The sequence below is a fragment of the Pelophylax lessonae genome, assembly GCF_965119305.1.
Source record: "Pelophylax lessonae genome assembly, chromosome: 1".
Taxonomy (NCBI): Eukaryota; Metazoa; Chordata; class Amphibia; order Anura; family Ranidae; genus Pelophylax; species Pelophylax lessonae.
Window position 1 is genome coordinate 321,202,606 of NC_138768.1, and position 22,103 is coordinate 321,224,708.

At 46.1% G+C, this 22,103-nt stretch overlaps 1 protein-coding gene across 1 annotated transcript in view; it reads left to right on the forward strand.

The window, feature by feature from the left end:
* The window catches only part of TTC5 (tetratricopeptide repeat domain 5), a 52,539-nt gene that overhangs the window by 28,978 nt on the left and 1,458 nt on the right, over positions 1 to 22,103 (forward strand). Inside the window, exons 5-9 of the mRNA XM_082259869.1 lie at positions 721 to 812; positions 8,042 to 8,098; positions 14,045 to 14,191; positions 14,325 to 14,503; positions 15,590 to 15,734. Of these exons, the coding sequence (XP_082115995.1) occupies positions 721 to 812; positions 8,042 to 8,098; positions 14,045 to 14,191; positions 14,325 to 14,503; positions 15,590 to 15,734 (620 nt within the window). The remainder of the gene's footprint in view (positions 1 to 720; positions 813 to 8,041; positions 8,099 to 14,044; positions 14,192 to 14,324; positions 14,504 to 15,589; positions 15,735 to 22,103) is intronic.

Genomic DNA, 22,103 nt, shown 5'->3' on the forward strand with positions numbered 1-22,103 from the left:
TCAACCTGTATTACACCAAATGTACCAAGACTGAGGAGCATTTATAAAGATGCAACTTGGCCTTAACAAAAAAAAGTTACTGCTGTTCTGTATAAATGCGTTTAGCACTTTGCTTGATTGGGGACTGATGCAATCAAAGCTCCATTAAAATAAATGACTTAAGCCCCGTACACATGGCCTGAATGTCGGTAGACATCTGGCGGTTCAAAAAAAACAACAACATTCGACCGGTGTGTATGCCAGCCGGTTGTTCGAACGGCCGGCTTCTTTGGAAAACCAGCAGCCGACCGACTCCTAATTAGCGCTCTCAGCCAATGGCCTAAGAGCGCTGCCCATAGTGTTCTGGGGTGAGGGGGAGGGGGGTCCCTGCATCCCTCTGTCAGAACACAACAGCTCAGTGGGGGAGATCACTGTACTAATATTGGATCATTAGTACAGCGGCTCTGACCTGGTGCTTAGTTTTTTTTTTTTTTTTTTTTTCGCTCAACCTTTTAGAAAAGGGGTTACCTGGGAGGATGAGAGCCTGGTCAATATGATCTGTTTGTCATCTGATCAGCCTCTACTCAAGTCCTAGTGCTCTCTGCTGGATTATGCACTTAAGCATTTGTGGTACACCACAGGCTCACGTTTTAGGAATTCAAATTTTGTGATCAGAAAACCAAACAATATACTGTGTGTTTTTTTTTCTTCATGCTTCATTTTTTCAATTTGCTTTCTCAGACATCCTGGGCAATGCATATCTCTCTCTTTTCTTCTGCACCGGACAGAACCCAAAAATTTCTCAGCAGGCTCTGAATGCCTATCTGCAAGCGGTGAGATTATTTTTGAATATTTCAATGATGAAACTCTCAGGTTTTTACATTTTGTACAGTATCTTACATAAGTGAGTACACCCCTCACATTGTTGTAAATATTTTATTCTATCTTTTTATGTGACAACACTGAAGAAATTACACTTTGCTACAATGTAAAGTAGTGAGTGTACAGCTTGAATAACCGTGTAAATTTGCTGTCCCCTCAAAATAACTCAACACACAGCCATTAATGTCTAAACCGCTGGCAACAAAAGTGAGTACACCCCTAAGTGAAAATGTCTGAATTGGGCCCAATTAGCCATTTTCCCTCCCCGGTGTCATGTGTCTCGTTAGTGTTACTAGGTCTCTGGTGCAGGTGTGTTAAATTTGGTGTTATCACTCTCACTCTCTCATACTGGTCACTGGAAGTTCAACATGGCACCTCATGACAAAACTCTGAGGATCTGAAAAAAAAAGAATTGTTGCTCTACTTAAAGATGGCCTAGGCCAGTGATGGTGAACCTTGGCACCCCAGATGTTTTGGAACTACATTTCCCATGATGCTCTTGCACTCTGCAGTGTACTTGAGCATCATGGGAAATGTAGTTCCAAAACATCTGGGGTGCCAAGGTTGGCTATCATTGGCCTAGGCTATAAGAAGATTGTGAAGACCCCGAAATGGAGCTGCAGCATGGTGGCCAAGACAATACAGCAGTTTTACAAGACCGATTCCACTCCACGCCATGATCGACCAAAGAAGTTGAATGCTCGTTCTCAGTGTCATATCCAGAGGTTGTCTTTGGGAAATAGATGTATGAGTGCTCCCAGCGTTGCTGCAGAGGTTGAAGGGGTTGGGGGGGGGGGGGGGGGGGTTGTGTCAACCTGCCAGTGCTCAGCCATACGCCGCACACTGCATCAAATTGCTCTAATAGGAAGAAGAATTCTGGAAGTACCTCCCATTTTTTAGAGTGGTAGAAGACCATCCTTTCATTCCCTTGGTTTCCTCCCTTTTCTCAGCCTATCACCAGTACTCCCAGTACCTTTCCTTCTGCGCTTCTGTTGCCTTGGATTTCTAGCTTGAGCCTCCAGGTGGCTTGGCACTTATGGCATTCCCTAGTCAATCATTATATTTATAAAACCACATACGGTAGGTTGCCGTGAGATTATTGCCGTTTGTGCCAAGGGTTACCTGGCGTCCGGACGCAATCATATCATCCAATGTTTTTATCATTTGTGTGTTGCATGTTATCACTGTGTATATTGTTTTTGCACTCCCACCCCATTTCATTTTTCGAACCTCAGGGTTGACAAACACCATTTTTACAATTGTTAGCACATGCTTGCATATCAATAAATTACGGTAACACTTTGGTTTATACCCCACTGTGTCATTTTTCGTCCCCAGAAGGCTCTTTTTTTTTCTCTGTCTTTCCAGAAGAGTTTGCATGTAATTGTTTTTGAGCCAGGAGATGACTACCTATTTGGTGGTAACCGTTGTGGTATTAATGTAAACCCTCAATAAATGGCCTTTTTATTATACATTTTTTTTCTATATGGCTGCCATCCCAAAAGGAAGCCTGTTCTAAAGATGATGCACAAGAAGGCCTGCAAGTGTTTGCTGAAGACAAGCAGACTAAGGACATGGATTACTGGAACCATGTCCTGTGGTCTGATGAGCCCTAAAATAAACTTTTTTGGTTCGGATGGTGTCAAGTGTGTGTGGCAGCAACCAGGTGAGGAGTACAAAGACAAGTGTGTCTTGCCTATAGTCAAGCATAGTGGTGGGAGTGTCATGGTCTGGGGCTGCATGAGTGCTGCCAGCACTGGGGAGCTACAGTTCATTGAGAGAACCATGGATGTCAACATGTACTGTGACATACAGAAGCAGAGCATGATCCCCTCCCTTCGGAGGCTGGGCCCAAACACATCTCCACGATGACTACTGCCTTGCTAAAGAAGCTGAGGGTAAAGGTGATGGACTGGCCAAGCATGTCTCCAGGCTTAAACCCTATTAACCTCCCTGGCGGTATGATTCTGTCAGGAATTCTGTACCAAAAGCGGTTCAATTCTTTTCATGGAAATTTGGCGTTATGTATTATAGGCCTACAATTCTTAGTAATTACTGACTTAAACCTGACCAAAACAAGACTCTAGTAGACATCCCAGATGTGATAAATTTGAAACACAAACGCATGAATTATAATCGAATCAATAATATAATTTTATGATATAATATATAATATATATTATAAAATTATATTATTGATTCGATTATAATTCATGCGTTATAACGCATGAATTATAATCGAATCAATAATATAATTATATATATATATATATATATTATAAAATGTGTTATGTGTTTGTGTTTTGTGCAACTTTTTTTTTTTTGAATTTCCCTCCCTAGTTCCGCTCCCATGCAGCATTGCTGATGCAGGGAACGGAACTAGGAAGTGATCACACCGACGGAGAGCGGCGGGGATCTTGGCTGGCGATCACAGCAATGAGAGATCATCGCTGGATCGCCAGGAGAAGGTAAGAGAACACCGCTGCGCTCTCTGCACATCCACCCCGAGCGTGACTCGGGGTTACCGATCCTGGTATGAAAAATGCACCCCGAGTCACACTCGGGGTTACCGCCAGGGAGGTTAAGCAGCTGTGGGGCATTGTCAAACGGAAGGGGAAGGAGTGCAAAGCTCTGATGTTGTCATGGAGGAGTGGAAGAGGACTCCAGTGGCAACCTGTACAGCTCTGGTGAACTCTACGCCCAAGAAGGTTAGGGCAGTGCTGGAAAATAAAGGTGGTCACGCAAAATATTGACACTTTGGGCCCAAATTGGACATTTTCACTTAGGGGTGTACTCACTTGTTGCCAGCGGTTTCGACAATAATGGCTGTGCGTTGAGTTATTTTGAGGAGACAGCAAATTTACACTGTTATACAAGCTGTACACTCACTACTTTATGTTGTAGCAAAGTGTCTTTTCTTCAGTGTTGTCACATGAAAAGATATAATACAATATTTACAAAAATGTGAGGGATGTACTCACTTTTGTGAGATTTGGATTCACAATTGCCATTTCAATGCAATAGAAAATCTGGAAATGGGAATATCCTAGCCCAGAGGCAAGTGTGGGAGGTATTTAAATATGTAAACCCAACATTTCCTGCCTGCTGCACCTTGTATGAAAACGTATCCTGTTCTATGTTTTGCTTCATCTGTGTGAAATCCCTGGTGTTCCTGTCTGTCCCTCTGCTTTCCTACTAAACTGACCGCACTAAGCCCAGTGTGACCACACATTGTGGTCAGTTCCCTATGTAAGCTGGGAACTCTGCCTACTTTATTGTTCAGTCCTGACACCTAAATATCACATTGGGATAAAATAAGAACAACCAAAAAGCAAAATGAGATCTCCTGTGTAATGACAGGAACAGGTAAGCATACCTGAGGACTAAGGTGCATTGATCTTACCCTAATGGGTGATACAATATTCCCTCACTATACCAAATGTAGATGGTAGAGAGCTTTAGGTCAGTGCTAGCAAAGCATTTTTGTGACTGCTTAAGATCTCATCCATAAAGGTTATAAAATGTGGTAAGACATCTATTCCTGTACACCGCTGTTTTGTCACAGGATTTGAAACCGTAAGAATATATTGTCAGCGAGTGGTTTAATCCATGACATTTATTTAGAACACCATTTCTGTGAGTAATATTCAGCTGGGGTCTTGTAAGCCTGTTCAAATGTTGGTAATGGCATCCTGCAGCATTTGTCTACTAGCAAATGAGAGAAACTGTCTGATGGAAGGGACCCCAGCAGCCTAGAACTTAGAATTGCTATAATGATACATTATCACTACATTTCCTGTCTGTAAAATATTAATTCCAAAACCAAATTTCTGGACTTCAAAACATTTGGTCAGTTTTTTTCATTTGTTTTATTTAAATCTCAACTTACCATGAACTCCGAAAGAGAATATTTTTTACTTTTTGTTTGCTGCAAGAATACAGTTGCCCACAATTGCCCTCTGTAGTTAAAGCTTAACCCTGGGCAGAAATGTTCTTGAATACTGTATCTACAATGGTGCTTCCATACCTTTACACAAATGTGGTGCTGTGTTCATTATTAGGAATATTGAACATGAGACATCCATTGTATTCTTGAGCTTTGCAGGTCTGATTCACTTGCACATCTGCTTTGTGTAAGACCGGTGGCCGCTGTACACTGTATCCGTTCAGCCATAAGTCTGGTAACTTCCCCGCTGTAGTTCTTTTACAGCAAGTGGTGATGTAATTATGGCTCAGACTCCTGGTCTGAGCTGCCCACTGCACCAGCATCATTAACCCTCAGCCTTGCCCTGTCCTCAACTCTGCTCCAGCCTTGCCCTCAACTCTGCTCCAGCCCCATCCACATCCATACTTCACTTCCTGTATTTCTGATTGCTTATAGGAAATGTAGTGCTGTTTCCCCTCGTGGATGTGATGTGAGAATACAGAAAGTACTCCTCTCAGGGAACGAAAGTGCACATTTTTCAGAGAGAGAGAGGACATAACTGGGAACTGAAACTTGAAAATTAATAGTAAAGTAAGGCATTTTGATATACAATTTGTCAGAATTTTATTAAAGCCTGAGAAGATCTGGAAATCCAAAGTTGGCAAGATCCTGGAGTTGGGCTTTAAATTTGGCAAGCATTGATAATGAGGAACCTCCTAAGTTTTTTTATATAGTCCATACTGCCAGAGAACATAAACGCATAAAAGCAAGATCCTGCAGCATAAGTTTATTTTTTTTTACACAGGCTTTTGCTTGTATAAAAACAGTTTGCACAGTGAGCTTTTACAAAGCTTTTGCAGAGATTTCGGCAAGCTTTGTTAAAGCCTTTAAATCACTATTCAACTACCGTTTGGGAATGTGAAACGGGGATCTTAAGGGAAGTGCTGAATGTTGCTTTAAATAGGCTTGCTAGTAAGCTTCAGCACAAATTTGAAGCTTGTCAAAATCCTTCTGAAGCCTGACAGTCACCATTTAAAGTGACATTCTGCACCCTATTAGGATTTTTGTTTAGCATTCTCAAACTGAAACTGAGCCCCGGTTCACACTTGTGCGTGTGCGGGGTTCGCATGTAATGTCGGAGCGCACTGCTCCGACATTACATGCGATCGGCTGTGCGGTGCGAGTTTAGCCATACAGTTTGTATGGCTAAATTCGCACCGCAGCCGCACCAAACACGCACAGGGACCCTTTTTGGAAGCCGCATCAGGATCGGATCGCACAGCGGTTCACACTTGTGCGATCCGATCATGTGCGAACTGCACGATCGCACTGCGATATGCGATCAAACTGGGGGTGTCGTTAAGATTACATGGACACCCCCAGCGTATCGCATATGGCAGTGTGAACTGCCAGGGGTGCGTGTGCGATGCGGGAACAGGCTGCGGATTCGCAGCCTTCCCGCACTCGCATAAGTGTGAACCGGGGCTGAAGAGTACGTTGAAGTCTAAAACAAAACTCTACACACTGATTTTATACAAGCTGAATTGAACCTTAAATATCAGTGCTTCTACGTGCAACCGAAAAAAGTATTGCATACAATAAAGCAAAGTTTGTTTGTTTTTTTTATTTTTGTTTTTTTTCACATAAAATAGCAGCTGGGAAAAAGACTGATACATAAAGTCGCCAAAGAACATATGAACAAATTGCAAAGCAAATAATATTCCTGTGTAGGAACAAAAATGTGCTAGTAACTCTCACTGTGTCCTAAATAAAGTGCAATGTTCCACATATATAAATTTCATCAGTTGTTTTGCTGTGATATCCAACAGAAGCGAGACTTCTGTATGTGCCAGCTCGTCCACCATCACTGAATTTGAAGCAAAGGCTTACCAAAATAGTGGGCCTCAGAGCCTAGATGTAAAAACTCACTTTGAGTATGGTACAGTCCCTGCACAGGATTAGGAATGGACCTTAGTCACCTTTACAACCTCCAACACTATATCAATCAACAGGTATCCACAAAAAGAAGATACTTCGATAGTGCAGATCATCCAAGGTTGGTCCTATTTAGAACATTTCCAAAAAGCAGTAACCGCACTTCAACTCTTTGGAAAAAATGCCACCTACACTGTTTGCAGCATGCGTGATGTCATCTGTTTTGATGTAGGATTTCACAGTAAGCTAACTGGTAAAAAGTATACACATGGAGTGTTGCATTTTATTTTTTTATTTAAAACACACAGTGGTGGAAGAGTTACTAGAATATTTGTTTCTACAGCATTTTAATATATGCACTGCAATTTTGAGGTGCTGCAATAGCTCGAGGCTTTCATTTAGGGTGGCTGTAAACCTCAGACATGAAAAATGAACAAAGCGCATCCTTCTGTATTGTGTACTAGCCTCAGTCCAAACCACTGAGTATGAATCCTCTCTCTATCTGCATGAGTCACTGATAAAACTCTAAGATGACACAACAGCCTGCAGGTAGACAGTTCCCCCCCCCCCCACCTCCACAACACATAGCAGGTGACTCATAGCCTCAGCAGTGCGTGATTTTATATGAGCCAGTGTACAAGTTGGCGTGTCCCTTCCCTCCATGCAGCTATCAGATTACAGGGGACTCTGTGCTCCAGCTCTTTAGTGTGTGTGACCTCAGATCCCTGCCCGCTGCTTTCTGCGGCTGAGAAAAATCCTTTGATTTGAGTGTTTTAGAAGGTTCTATAAGAAAAGTGACTGCGGATAAACAGGTACAACTTATGTAGGAGGATTTGTTTTAATTTCTGTGTCACCTGAGACCAGTGACTTCACTGGGTATATGCAAGAATACAGCCACTTGTCTCCAGTCATTTCTAAGCTGCACAACTTTTTCAAAACTTTCGTTCACTCAAAATCATTATTCACCTATTTCTACTTCTCTATGCTATAAATAAAAACTAGTATTGAGGTCACATTGGAGTTTCTAGGTCTGTCCACTTTCTGCAGATGTTACAAGGGGTCTTCGTCTCCCTGGTTTAGCTTTCATTTATGTTATGATGAAAGGACAGGAATTGAGACATTATACTGGGGGTGGAACAACTAGATAATCAAGGTACAAACCTCTTGCTGCTGAATATACAAGTAAGAGAAGTCAGTGGGTTATCTGGCACTTCTTAATCTTCACATAATCAAAATGTCAGTGTTGATGAATACTTAGTAGAGAGAGAATGGCACACATGCATTCATACCATTTTATTCACGATTTTCTTTCTACTGCAGGAGAGAGTTGATAAGACTGCCTCCAGTAATCCAGATCTGCACCTCAACCGAGCAACTGTAAGTGACGTGATTATGAATTTAGGATGTTTTACATATTATCATAGCAATTTAATCTACAATAGTCATTTGTGTCTGAGTGTATAATAACGCAGTGGTGATATTCTTGTTGTTAATTGTAGAGGGGGCAAAAAAATCCTGTGTAAATAATATATAATATAATATTATATATATATATATCTCTCTCTCTTTCGTTCATTGACGGACACAGTCTTCATCTTCAGGCCGCAGCTCCGCGCTTGGTCAGACGCGACCTAACCCCACTGGACGAAGGATAGTCTGTGAGATAAACATCTCGTGAGGGCGCGTGCAAACTGGCTTCGGCCTGAGTCTCGGCGTTTCCTCCTGGCTGACAGCACCCACATTACGATGGAGCAGTGGTCTGTCCGGAGCAGTGCCCACTCTGTTCCTGGTGTGGTAAGTAGCTGTCCCCCCTCTACCCCTGGAGGCTTTGGGGTGAACGTGGGCCCCTCCCTGGGACGATTGGACCCCCCCTGGGCTCCTTGCCCTCCTAGTCAGCTGGGTTGGACATACCTTTTTAGGTCGGCCTGGGGTGTTTCACTGGCAATAGGGGTGGGGGGAGAGCGTGCCGCCGGCGACCGAACGATTGTTCCTTGGGGGTGCCTGCCAGGTGTTGGGATTGGGGGTGCCTGCTCTTCCTGTTGGGATTATACTGCTGGGGTCCCCCCGGGAGCCACGCGGTTCCTGCCGTTTTCTTGTAGCCTTTTAAGCTACAGATCGGTGGCCATGTTTTTGTAGTCTCGGTGGCCATTTTCCTATGGTTTACCATTAAAAATAGCGGCGGCCGTGTTTTTGGAGTCGGCAGGGCGATGGGAGCCCATCCTCCGCCTCTAGTGGAGTTTACCTTCCTGATCGCTGCCCTTCATGCAGTTCGGGCTGTGAGTACCTGGTCGGTGTGGGTGAGTCCCTTTGTGGGGTTTTCTCTGCTCTGTGCTGGGCCTTGTGGTGCCGACAGCGCAGTGTGTAGTCCCTTGCAGAGTTTTACACTTCTTTTGTGTGGGTTCCCCTCTCCATTAATGGAGTCCCTGGAGCATATTTCACCACCTGATCCCCTCTGAGGCTGTCGGGCCCTCCGGGTCCTAACAGCTGACTGCACTGATGTCCTGGAGTCCTTGGTGTCCAAGGTAGATTTGGTCCTGGGTAAAAGGGCCAGCAAGAAGCATCCCCCACCTTCACCTGTTTCCTCGGTCTCATCAGATCCATAATCTGATTTGGTCGCCGCAGAAGTGAGTTACCCTTTGGGGTTTGCGTCCACGCAGCCTGCGTGCTCAGATAATGAGGATAATTCCTCTGCTCCTCTAGCCGCACACGAAAAGGCACTAGTTGATGCACTGATTGTATCAGTGCGGGAAACCTTTAAAGATGGAGGATGCGTCTAACGCATTATCGGAGGAGCGAGTCACATTTGGCACCCACAGGGCCTTTTAAAAGTGGCAAAGGTGTTCCGCTTTCCCTCCTTCTTTGACAATATTGTCACAAAACAGTGGGGGTGCCCGAAATGCACCTTTGCAATTCCTAAGCGTTTTGCAATGCAGTACCTCTATAAGTATTCCCTGCATAAAAAAATAGGACGGTTCCTCCAGTAGTGGATTTCCCAGTTTCCTGGTTGAATAAAGCCACTGTCATCCCAGTTTGAGTCCCCGGTCTTCACAGACCCAACTGATAATGGCGGGTCAAGCCTCCGACATCCTATGTTTTTGGGATGTTTTTGCATTGACGTCCTATGTTCACTGTGGCTGGTTCGGCACTTACCGATATTTACTATTGCCCTGGTGTCGCAAACTATGATGGAGTGGGCAAAACCTCTACGCCAGGACCTGGAGGGGGGTACAGCTCCCCCCTGCCTTTGCGGAGCTGTCAAATTAGTTGGTCCAAGGGCTATAGTTTGTCTGTGACGCCTCTTTGGATGCCGCTCCCTTGATTTTTAGAATGTCTATCTTAGCAGTGGTCCTGCGGCATATTATCTAGCTGAAATGCTGGTCTGCGGACAAGCATTTTTGAGTTTCCTTGGATGACCTCATCAAAGGCCTCACAGGGGAAAATAGTACTCTTCTTCCTCAGACTTCCAAGGGTAATGAGTCCCGTCTCAGACGAGGGGCTTTCTTTTCAGCTCACAAGTGGCCCTTTTGTCCCTCGGGGTCTCAAGACAGGGGATCTAAGCCCTTCAGGGCCTGCGCTGGGGGTTCTAAGAGGTCTTGGTCCAGCAAGCCACGAGAGGGTTATGCCAGACCTGTGGACAAATCTTCCTTCGCATGACGGGACGCCCTCACCCGTATCTGGGGTGGAGGAACGTCTTTGCTGGGTTCCAGGTCCTTGGACCTCCCTGATCCAGGACAAGTGGGTGCACAAAATCATTCGCTCTGGCTACAAGATCGAGTTTCGTTCATATCCTCTGGAAAGGTTCTTCCCTTCCAACCTGCACTTGTCCCCAGATTGCTTAGGGGATCTCTATGGGGCAGTGAAACACTTGTTACTGCAAGGGGTGATTGTTCCGACATCGGAACATTTTCAAGTTTCTTTATTCAACCTGTTTACAGTTCCCAGGAAGGAAGGCGCTAAACTGCTTTGTATGGGTGCAAAGGTCCTGAATGCAATCCATTCGCACGGTTGTGGCATCCCTACATCAGGGGGATTTCCTCGCCTCCATTGACATCAAGGATGCCTACCTTCACATCCTGATGTGTGCTGCCCACCAGCGCTTCCTCCACTTTGCTGTGGGTGAGGAGCACTATCAGTTTGTGTCATTATCCTTTGGTCTCGCCTCAGCTCCTCAGGTTTTTACAAAGGTATTGGCCGAGGTGCTAGCATTGCTGCGTCAGCGGGGGATAGCGGTACTGGGGTATCTGGACAATTTGCTTTTGCGAGCAGTCTTCAACTGCTCTGTTGGCCAACTTGGAGATTACTCTGCGAACTCTGAGGGAATTTGGTTGGATTCTGAATCTTCAGAAATTTGCTCTGGTTCTATCCACAAGCCTGGACTATCTGGGTCTGACGCTGGACTCTGCCTCAGCCAGAGTTTTTCTTCCCCTGGGAAAGCTTCAGAAATTGCAGGAGGCAATTCAGCTTCTACTGTCTAGCAGATGGTAATTTCTTCGGACTTGCATGCGGGTGCAGGGCCTGATAGTGTCTATCTTCGAGGCAGTTCCGTTTGCACAGTTCCACACGAGATCTCTGCAAAAGGAGATTCTTGTGAAATGGAACAGAGAACCGCAGTCTCTAAACAATCTGATCCTGTTGAGCCGGAGTACAAGGGGGTCCCTGGTTTGGTGGCTTCGTTCTCTGGCACTTCGTCAGGGAAAATAATTTCTTCCCCTGTACTGGACAGCCATCACCATGGACGCCAGCCTGTCCGGGTGGGGAGGCGTCCTTGGCACAGAGTGTGCTCAGGGGGGTCTGGACTCTGGAAGATTCCAGGCTACCAATCAATGTACTGGAGCTCAGAGCGATCAGACTTTGTCTGGCTCATTGGACAAGTCATCTCCAGGGGTGTCCGGTATGGATTCAATCAGACAATCCCAGGGCTGTGGCCTATGTCAATCACCTAGGGGGCACAAGAAGTGTCCTGGCGGCTCGGGAAGTAGCCGGCATTCTTAGGTGGGCAGAACTCTGCTGTACACATTCTAGGGGTGGAAAATTGGCATCTGTCGACCAGTGTGGCACCAGGGGAAATGGTCACTTCATCCCGAGAGAAGTTCCATCAGTTGTGTCTCCGGTGGGGTACTCCCGAGGTGGATCTGTTGGCCTCTCCCCTCAAGAGGAAAGTGCAGAGGTTTGTGGCCCGGTCTCGGGATCCTCTGGCCAACGCCACATATGCATTAGTTGCTCCTTGGAGTCACTATCGTCTGATTTACGCCTTTCCTCCTCAAGCTTCTGCCGGGACTCCCGTGCAGGATTGAGGCAGAAAGAATTCCAGTCATCCTAGTGGCTCCAGACTGGTCTTGCCACGCAGATCTGGTACAGCTGGTCACCGATGCCCCTTGGAAACTTCCTCTCAGGGAAGATCTGCTGTCCCAAGGGCCAATCTTCCATCCTGCTTTTACAGTCACTGGTTTTGACGGCATGGCTGTTTGAAAGCCAGGTGCTGAAGGATAGAGGTTTGTCTGAGTCTGTGATTCCTACGCTGTTAAAAGCTAGAAAATCTTCTTCTAGGGAGATTTCCCATCGTACTTCGAAGACGTACATTGCGTGGTGTGAATCCCTCAGGGTTAACCCTCCTCTCCGTTTCGGTGACTCGGATCTTGGCTTTCCTATAACGAGGGGTTGAGCAGCGCCTAACCTGGAGTACTGTCAAGGCCAGGTCTTGGCCTTGGCGTTTTTCTTTCAATGTCTGTTGGCCATTCATTTCCTGGTGCATACCTTTTTATCCAGGCAGTGAGATATTTTGGTTCCTCCAGTGCGGTCTCTGTTGCAGCCGTGGGACCTTCTGGAGGTCATCTGATTTTCATTTGAATGAAGACATTGTGTTGCCTTCCCTGTGTCCCAGCCCTAAGCATCCTAAGGAAGTTGCTTTGCATTCCCTGGATGTGTTTTGTGCAATAAGGGTGTACCTGGCAGCCACAAAGTCTTTTAGAAAGTCAGACTCACTATTTGTCCTCACGGATGGACCTCGCAAAGGGCTGGGCTGGCTGCTTCTGCTGCGACCATTTCCAGATGGATCAGACTGTGGTTTAGGCTTTGGTTCCTCCTTTCCCTGTTAAGGCACACTTTACTCGGGCGCTTAGTGCCTCCTGGGCCTTGCCTCATCAGATGTCAGTGCTGCATATGCTTATAAGGTGGATGTGTTGGCATCTGCAGATGCTTCCTTCAGTCGCAAGGTTTTGCAGGCTGCTGTTTAGAGGACTTGTCCTCTTTGCGGGTGATTTTATATATTTTTTCTGGTGAGCTCCATTTGATAGTTGAGCTCCATGTTTCCTAGTTGGCTATGTTTTAGCCTTGGGGAAGGTCTTTTTCTTACTGTTCCACACCTCATGTTTGACACTGCTTTGGGGCGTCCCTTTATAGTGCTGAAGATGAGGAGCTGTGTCTCTCAATGAACCAAAGAGAAAATGGGATTTTTGACTTATCGTAAAATCTATTTCTCTGATGTTCATTGACGGACACAGCACCCACCCCACTATGGAGTTGGGCTTTTTCTCTTCTGACACTGCTTGTAACAAACCTGAATACCTATAGCAGAGAGTGGGAGTATACCCCCTAGGACTGCCCCATAGGCGTCAAGTTTTTGTCTGCCTAGTGTCCTACTCCTGTAGGGGGCAGTAAAACCCATATAGTCATGAAGATGAGGAGCTGTGTCTGTCAATAATCGGAGAAATGGATTTTACGGTAAGTCGAAAATCCCATTATTTATATATAGATGCATAGATGGATAGACCTGAAATGTCCAAGCAAAAGGGGTGTGTGTGTGTGTGTGGAGGCCTGACATGAATCACAATCCAGATTCTGTGTTAGTCTGTTACTGTAAGCGACTGACAGCTGTTACTATAGTGTGGTGATATGGGCCTGGTTAAATGGCCTTGCTCCCTCCAAGATATTTGTATAAATGGTAATTATTATAATTTAGTTTAGGTCCTATATATTTAAAGGTGGTCTCTAAACATGGCCTGCCTGCTTAGTGCTTCTGATTTTCACTCGGTTGTTATATTTTGTACCCAGCATCTCTTCTGTCTGATTTCCCTTTAGTCACCCTGTTAAATAACTTGTTCTCCGTTAAGACTCGTCACAGAGTCCTGAGTCTCCAAATCCTCCATATGAAAAGATAGGTGCAAACTTTTATATAATATTTTCCTGAATTGTTTATTTTAATGGCACAATAAAGAGGTTTTGTCAATTAGGGGCTACTAAGCTGTTAGAAATGTTTGTTTGTAGATAAGCTCTTTGTTGTTGAGCAGTGGAGAGTTTTTGATTGATGCAGGTCTTTCCTGCTAGTTGTGTAAATATGAAGAGAACTATCAGGGAGCTCTGGATGGTTTCTCACGAGCCGCCGCTCTGGAGCCTTCATGGACTGAACCTGTGATGAGGGAAGAACAACTGCTTGATTATCTGGGCAGACTGTGTGGCCTGCTGAACAACAAGGTACTGTCCCTAAATGTTCACCCTGTGCTTTCTTCTTACCTTTATCATTTTCTGCACGTTTTAGCCTCTTTTGCTTGTCATTGTTTGTTGTATAATCCTAATTCGTGTGCTTTATTCACTCTTAATTTACCAGGGAAAGATACGTGGGAAACGACTACAGAACATGCTGAGTAGTTTAGGTCCTGTTCTTCTGGGTCATTATGGGGGCCTTCAGCTGAAACCACTTAGTGCTCTGCAGCCAGGAAGAAACCCCGGTTGTGTGGTTCTTGGAAGAGTTGTATTCAGCCTAATGCCAGAGGAGCGAGTGCCATTGTGAGTAGAACTTCATCCCCACACGGCCTAGCTGGCTTTTCATTCTGTGCCGTGTTGAACTGAAGTTATTGTAACCTAACAAAACGAAGTGATTTATTATAAAGTATTTGAATACTAATAAAGTGAGTGATAAATATGGACAGCTTATTTTACTAAGGTAAAGTTGTGCTGCTATGACACAAGTTTTCGCCGCTATAGTTTCCACAGCATTATCCTTCTATTTCTTATTTGTTGCCTTTCACTTTTATAACTGCTGCATGGTATTTGCTACGTGTTTACCTGCTGAATTTCGATCCATGTTTGGCCGTTCCTATTTATGGGAAGTCGATCTATCGATCAAGATGTCATTAATGGGCTTGGTATATTTTCACTTGATCAGCGCATGCGGCTAATTGGCTGCAGTGCTGATCAGAGTGTATTCTGATGGCGGGGGAAGACCCACTGTCAGAATAAAATGACACAGTGGGGAAGTTTTCCCCATCCACCCATCGTCCAGTGTGGATGGGGAAATCAATTCATATTTCTTTTCTTTTTTTTTTTTTTTTTTGCTCAGTTGGCTGGCTAAAGAAAAAACTGAGCCATGTTTTGGCCAGCCAAAGCTGAGCTCTAAGTAGATGTAAAATACAGAATGAATTGTTAAATTGTGCAAGCAATGTGAATACCTGAACATGACCTGGTGTCCGACTCTTGAAGTCCCTGTATACCAGAGCTGGAGTGTCAGAGGAGGAAGCAGTGCAAGGAGCCTATTGGTTCTTGGGCTTAATGGAAAGCATGCGGATAGGAACAGAAACTGAGTAATCCGGAGATGAGCTCTTAACTTTCCTGCTTCTGCTTTCATTGCCCAGTATTAGGGTGGGGCAGTTCCAGGACATTGTGGGCTCAGGGAAAGTGGATTGAATAATGCTGGGCATCAGATTGTGGAGACCTAGTGGCAGAAAAGGTACTGAAATGAAAATCTCTGGATCACAGGTGAATATTGCAGCAAAAGGGTGTGTTTTTTTTGTTTTTTTTTATCTTGTTTTTGGCTTGAATTCTGTTTTAAATCTAGTTAATATTGAAATGACATTATTTATTTATTTTCATTAGTACGTTTGGGCTTGTGGATACAGAGGGAACATGTTATTCTATAATGGTTTACAACATGGTGGAAAGCTGGGGAGTCTTGATCGCAGATTCTGTAACCATCCCAGAACCCCAACTTAAACATCATAATGTACAGCATAAAGGACAGGTAAGAGCTCACTCCAAATGTTCTGTGTAGTACACAGCCAACTGTATTGTGATGTAAGCCACGTGTCTTGTCTTGGCCATAGAACACTAGATTGGAAGTATGGAGGATTTCATAGCTGGGAGAGAAGTGTGCCCATCTTGCAGCATTAATTTCCTTCACCACTGTCTGATGTTTTCCCATAACTTTTTTAAAGTGTAATGCCACAGAGCAATAAAAATTCACTGTTGGGCGGAACCTAGTTAGTGGGGGACAGCAGTGTTTGCACTTAACCGCAGCACTGGCATCCTTCCTTTTTTATTTTTATTATTATTATTATTATTCTTTCTCTTTTGTTCATTGACGGACACAGCTCCATATCTTCTTTGACCCTTGGGTAATGCCGTTTTCTATAGGAGTAGGACTAGGCGGAAACAAATTTGACTACGCCCCTAGGGCAGTCCTAGGGGGAATATTTCCCACTTTCTGCTATAGGATTTCAGTTTTTTTCTGCCTAGTCAGGAATAAGGACCTAGTTCCTTGCTGGGATCTCTGGTCCTGGCATTTTTTCCTTTTTAAATGGAATTTTCTTTTTTTATTTTCTGTTCCTGGGAGAACTACAATCAACTGCCAGACTGGGTGACCCACTGGATATCCTCGATCTTACGGTCTTCCCAGTGTGGCCAGGGAGCGTGATCCAACTTTACCTCTGCGCTAGGTTGGCCGCGACATAGTCCCACTGGACGGGGGCTGGCGAGTGAAACACCCTGCGAGGACTCATAGCCCTGGTCATCACCGGAGCTGCAGCGTACCTCTGGCCGCAACACCCCCATTCCAACATGGTGCGGTGGACTGCTCAGAGTGGTGCCTGCTCGGTTACCTGTTATGGTGAGTACTGTCGTTCCCCCCACCCCCCCTTCTCTTCTGGGAAAATGTTGGGATGGACGTGGGCCCCTTTCCTCGGGTTGGAAGGCCCCCTTTGTGTCCTTCCTCCCGACTTGGTGTTCCTCCTCCTCACTAGCGGGGTTCCCCTGCATAGGTACCCTCAGCTACCCCCCTTAGTTCCCCCTTCCCAGGGTGGCCTGGCTATTTCAGGGGTCAGGCTGTGTTGGGCCAGGGGAGAGTGGGGGAGGAGCATGCCGCTGGCGGCTACAAAACACCTTTACATGGTCAGGGTGGGGGTTCATGTTTGGACCCTCCTGGCGGACTACAAGTACCCGGAGTCCTGGGTGCCGTGCTGCATCGTGCCGCCATTTTTCTGTGGTTGGTCGTTGTGTAGCTCCGGTGGCCATGTTTTCAGAGTTTCCCATTGAATTCAATGCAGCGGCCATTTTTTTGTAGCCTGTGGAGCGGTGCTGGCGGCGGTGGGCCTCTAGTGACAATGACGACGCTTCCTTCTTCTCTCTGATCGCCACATGGCAAGCTGCTGGGCGCTTTGCATTCTTCCCTAAGTTGGTGGTGGTGAGTCCCTGCGGGTGTACAACTCCCTCCTTTTGCTATAGCAGAGCCGCTGGGGCTTGTAGTACTACCACTGCAGTGGTGAAGGGGGTTTATTATTGCAATTTTTTCACACATTGCGGGTGGTCTCCGGGTTAACCATGGAGCCCCCGGAACATGTCACCACCTGACCCACTCTCAGAAGCTGCGGGACCCTTTGGGTCTCAGTCTGCCCTGGCGGCCATGACGGTGGTCCTGCAGTCACTTGTGTCAAAAGTAGATATGGCCCTTGCAAAGCGGCCTAGTAAGCGCCCCCCGCCTTCACCTGTATCCTCTGTCTTCTCAGATTCTGAGGTAAATTTGCCCGCCGGGGATGCAAATCAACCATCGGGCGGGGTCCATGCACCTTGAGTGCTGACAGTGAGGACGAATCCTCTTCCACTACAGCCACGCATGAAAAGGCGCTTGTGGAGTAACTTTAAAATTGGCGTACACAGCTAATGCTGCATTGGTGCAAATTGGTACCCACAGACCATCCAAGGTATCTAGGGTGTTCTCCTTTCCTGCCTGTTCGATGAGATTGTCGCTAGTCAGTGGGGATCCTCGAAACGCATGGTTGGGATACCTAAGCGTTTCGCTAGGAGGTATCCTTTTAAAGAACCCCTTTTGAAGAAACTGACATCCACCAGTGGTGAATTCTCAGGTTTCCAGATTGCATAAAGCCACGTTTCTTCTGGTGGAGGGTTCCCCATCTTTTAAACACCCAGTGAACAAGAGAGCTGAAGCTCTGGCCTGATACCTTTTACACCGTGGCAGTTTCAATGCTGAGGCCCATGTTTGCCATCACCTTGGGTCTCCCATACCTTAACGGAATGGGCTAAGCTTCTGCGCCAGGATTTAAAAGGGGGTCAACATCCTCCTGAACTGGCGGATCAGTTGATACTGGGGTTACAGTATCTGTGACAGCTGTAGAGTGACAGAGTGTCTGTGACAGCTGTAACACTTCGCCGCGTGATTTGGCTGAAATACTGGTCTGCGGACCAGGCTTCCAAAAAGGTGTTGACTGATCTGCCTTTTGTAGGAGACTGCCTGTTCGGAGCGTCTATGGAAGAGATCATTAAAGGTCTTACGGGAGGTAAGAGTACTCTGCTTCCACAGGTTGCCAAGAACAAAGAGCCTTGTTGTAAATGTGGTCCTTTCTTCTTGGCTCACAAACGGCCCTTTTGTCCCGCAGGCTCACAGGACAAGGGCCAAAAGTCCACCCGTATCTTCATGGGAGGTTCCAAGAGGCCCTGGGCTGGTAAGTCAAAAGCGGGTTCCACTGGTTCCAGAGACAAGCCCTGCTCTGCCTGAAGGGGTGCCCTCACTCATATCTAGGGTAGATGGGACATCTTCACTTCTTTCCAAACCAGTCAACCTCTCATTCAAGACAAATGCTTCCACGAGAGGATTCGGTCCGGTTACAAGATTGTTTCGGTCCTTGCCTCCGGCGAGGTTCTTTCCTTCCGACTTGCCCCGGATCGGCTGCAGGGCCTTTTATGGGGCGGTGAAGGATCTGCTATCACAGGGAGTAATTGTCCCGGTTCCAGAGTTGGAACGTTTTTAGGGATTTTATTCATATCGGTTTACTGTTCCCGGGAAGGAAGGCAAGGTTCGTCCGATCTTGGATCTCAAGGCCCTGAATTGCTTTGTTGCGGGTTCAGAAATTTCAGGTGAAGTCCATTCGCACGGTGGTGGCATCTCTTTTTTTTTCAAGGGGATTTTCTGGCCTCTCTTGATATCAAGGACGCTTACCTACATATCCCAATATATGTAGGGCACCAGCGTTTTCTTCGCTTTGCCGTGGGAGAGGAGCATTATCAATTCGTGGCATTACCCTTTAGTCTTGCCTCAGCTCCTCTGGTGTTCACAAAAGTGTTGGCCCGGTATTCGCCTTGCTCAGGCAGAGGGGGATCACGGTACCGGGGTACCTGGACGATCTTCTGCGAGCAGAGTTTCTGTCTGTCTTAAAAGACGATTTGGACATTACCGTGCAAACTCTACAAGAGTTCAGCTGAACGCTGAATTGTTAGAAATCATCTCTGACACTGTCCACCCACCTGGACACTCTGGGCCTGACTTTGGATTCAGCCTCAGCCAGGGTGTTTCTTCTGAAGGCGAAACTGCTGAAGTTGCAGCATGCGATTCGGCTATTGTTGTCCAATTGTCGGTTGTCTCTCAGGACTTGCATGCAAGTGCTGGGTTTGATGGTCTCCACCTTCGAGGCGGTTCTGTTTACTCTGTTCCATTCTAGGCCTCTGTAAAGGAGATTCTTGCCAAATGGGCCAAGAATCCTCTATCTCTGAACAATCTGATTCTGCTGAGCCAGGGTGCGAGGGGATCCTTAATTTGGTGGCTCTGTTCCCTGCGCTTCGACAAGGGAAATCCTTTCTCCCCCTGTACTGGGCAGTGGTTACCACATACGCCAGCCTGTCCGGATGGGGAAGTGTCTTGAGCACGGATTCGGCTCAAGGGATTTGGACTCGGGAGGAGTCCAGTCTGCCGATCAATATCCTGGCGATTCGGGCGATCTAGCTTTGCCTATCTCTGTGGACGGATCGTCTACAGGGGTGTCCGGCAAGAATTCAGTCGGACAATGCCACGGCAATGGCATATGTCAATCATCAAAAGTTCCCTAGCAGCCAGAGAAGTAGCCGGCATTCTAAGGTGGACAGAACTATACGTTCAAGCCCTCTCTGCTGCGCACATTCCAGGGGTGGAAAATTGATAGGGGGACTACCTCAGTCGATCAGTCGACAGGCGTTAGATCCAAGCAAATGGTCTCTTCACCGGGAAGTGTTTCAACAACTGTCTCTGGTGGGGGACGCCTGATGTGGCCCTGTTGGCCTCTTGTCTCAACCAGAAGGGTCAGAGGTGTGTGGCAAGATCTCGGCATCCTTTGGCCGACGCCCTGGTGGCCCCTTGGGGTCGGTATCATCTGATTTACCCTTTTTCCTCCACTACAGCTTCTGCCGAAGCTTTTGCACAGAATCGATGCAGAAGGGATTTCAGTCATTCTGGTGGCTCCAGATTGGTCTCACCAGTTCTGGTATGCAGGCCTTGTAAAGATTTTTGGTGTCACGTCTGCTGAAGTTTCCACAACAAGTTGTAGATAAACGTTTGGTTCTGAGCACCATCAAGGGCCAGACTTCTGCCTTGGCAATTTTTTTCCAACGGCCGTTGGCTGCAACTTCTTTGGATCACACGTTCCTCCAGGGGGTTTGCCACTTTGCTCCTCCGGTAAAGTCTCTAGTACTTCCCGTGGGACCTCATTTTGGTACTATGGGTTCTTCAAAAACTGCCTTTTGAAAATATTTGTGAACTTCCTTTGCTTACTCTGTCACAAAAGGTAGCTTTTTTTGGTGGCCATAACTTCTGCACGCAGGGTGTCGGAACTGGCTGCATTGTCCTGTCGGTCACCTTACCTGGTGGTTAACAGGGACAAAGTGGTGCTACGTCCCTGTCAGTCGTTACTTCCTAAGGTCATCTCGGATTTCCACTTGAATGAAGACATTGTTGCCTTCCTGGTGCCCTAAGCCGAAACATCCCAAGGAAATTGCCTTGCATTCCCTGGATGTGGTTCGGGCAATCAGGGTTGTCCTTCTGGATGGATCTTTTTAAAGGGCAGGCCGCATCTGCTGCGACCATTTCCAAGAGGGATCAGGCAGACGGTGGTGCAGGCCTATTCCATTAAGTGCCAGGCTCCTTCTTTCCCTGTAAAGGCACATACTGCAAAGGCCCGTAGTGCCTCCTGGGCCTTCTGTCATCATGCGTCAGTGGTTCAGGTGTGCAAGGCAGCCACATGGTTGTCTGTGCATACATTCACCAAGTTTTAAAGCTTGATGTACTTGCTCCTCAGGAGGCTGCGTTTGGTCGCAAAGTTTTGCAGGCTTCTGTTGCTCTTGATGGTGTATTTATTTTTTTCTGGTGGTGAGCTCCAGTAGTTCCTGGTTGAACTCCTGGTTTACCTGGTTCGCTATGTTTAGCCCTTTTTGGGAATTCTGTGCATTGCAGTGTTTTCCACCCAAAGGTCAAAGAAGATATGGAGTGGTGTTCGTCAATGAACAAAAGAGAAAACTGGATTTTTGTCTTTACCGTAAAATCCTTTTCTCTGATCATTTACAGACACAGCACCCACCCCTCTGTTGAATTGGGTTATGTTTTCTTCTGACACTGCTTGTTACAAATTAAAGTCCTATAGCAGGAAGTGGGAAGTATACCCCCTGGGACTGTCCTAAGGGCGTAGTCAGATTTGTTTCTACTCCCATGGAGAGCAGCATAACCCAAGGGTCGAAGAAGATATAAAGCTGTGTCCGTCAATGAACATCCGAGAAAAGGATTTTACGGTAAGACAAAAATCAATTTTTTTTTTTTTGCTTAAACCATGTTATATTCTTATCAAATGTTTCACTGTGAGAAAGAAAAAAATCAGCCAGTTGTTTGTGGCCTCTGTATTGAAGTAAAGTCTGTTTTACAATCAAAGAGAAATATTGAAAGTTTCTGGCAGATAATATTGGTTTGTAATACCTTTAATGACAGTCTACTGTTCTTTAAAAGAACACATCCCACCGGTTATTGCATTTTCAAATGTCCAGTAAAAAAATTCTATACTAGGTACACCTTGCAGAACTTTGTAGGGGGGGGGGGGTATTTACCAAAATCAGAATCTGGTGTAACTGTGTAATGTAGCCATTAAGCTCTTCTAAATTCAGCCTGTTCACTTAAGCTTTGACAATAAACTTGAAAGTTGATTGGTTTCTATGCTGAGCTGAACCAGATTTTGCCCTCTCCAATTTTAGTAAATTCCCCCCATATGTCCCTTTTCAAAAACCTGCTTTATCTGTGCACTATCAACTTTTATTAGTGTAGGCTGCCTGTGACAGTGCAGTATACGCTACCAGGCCATTCTTGGCAGCT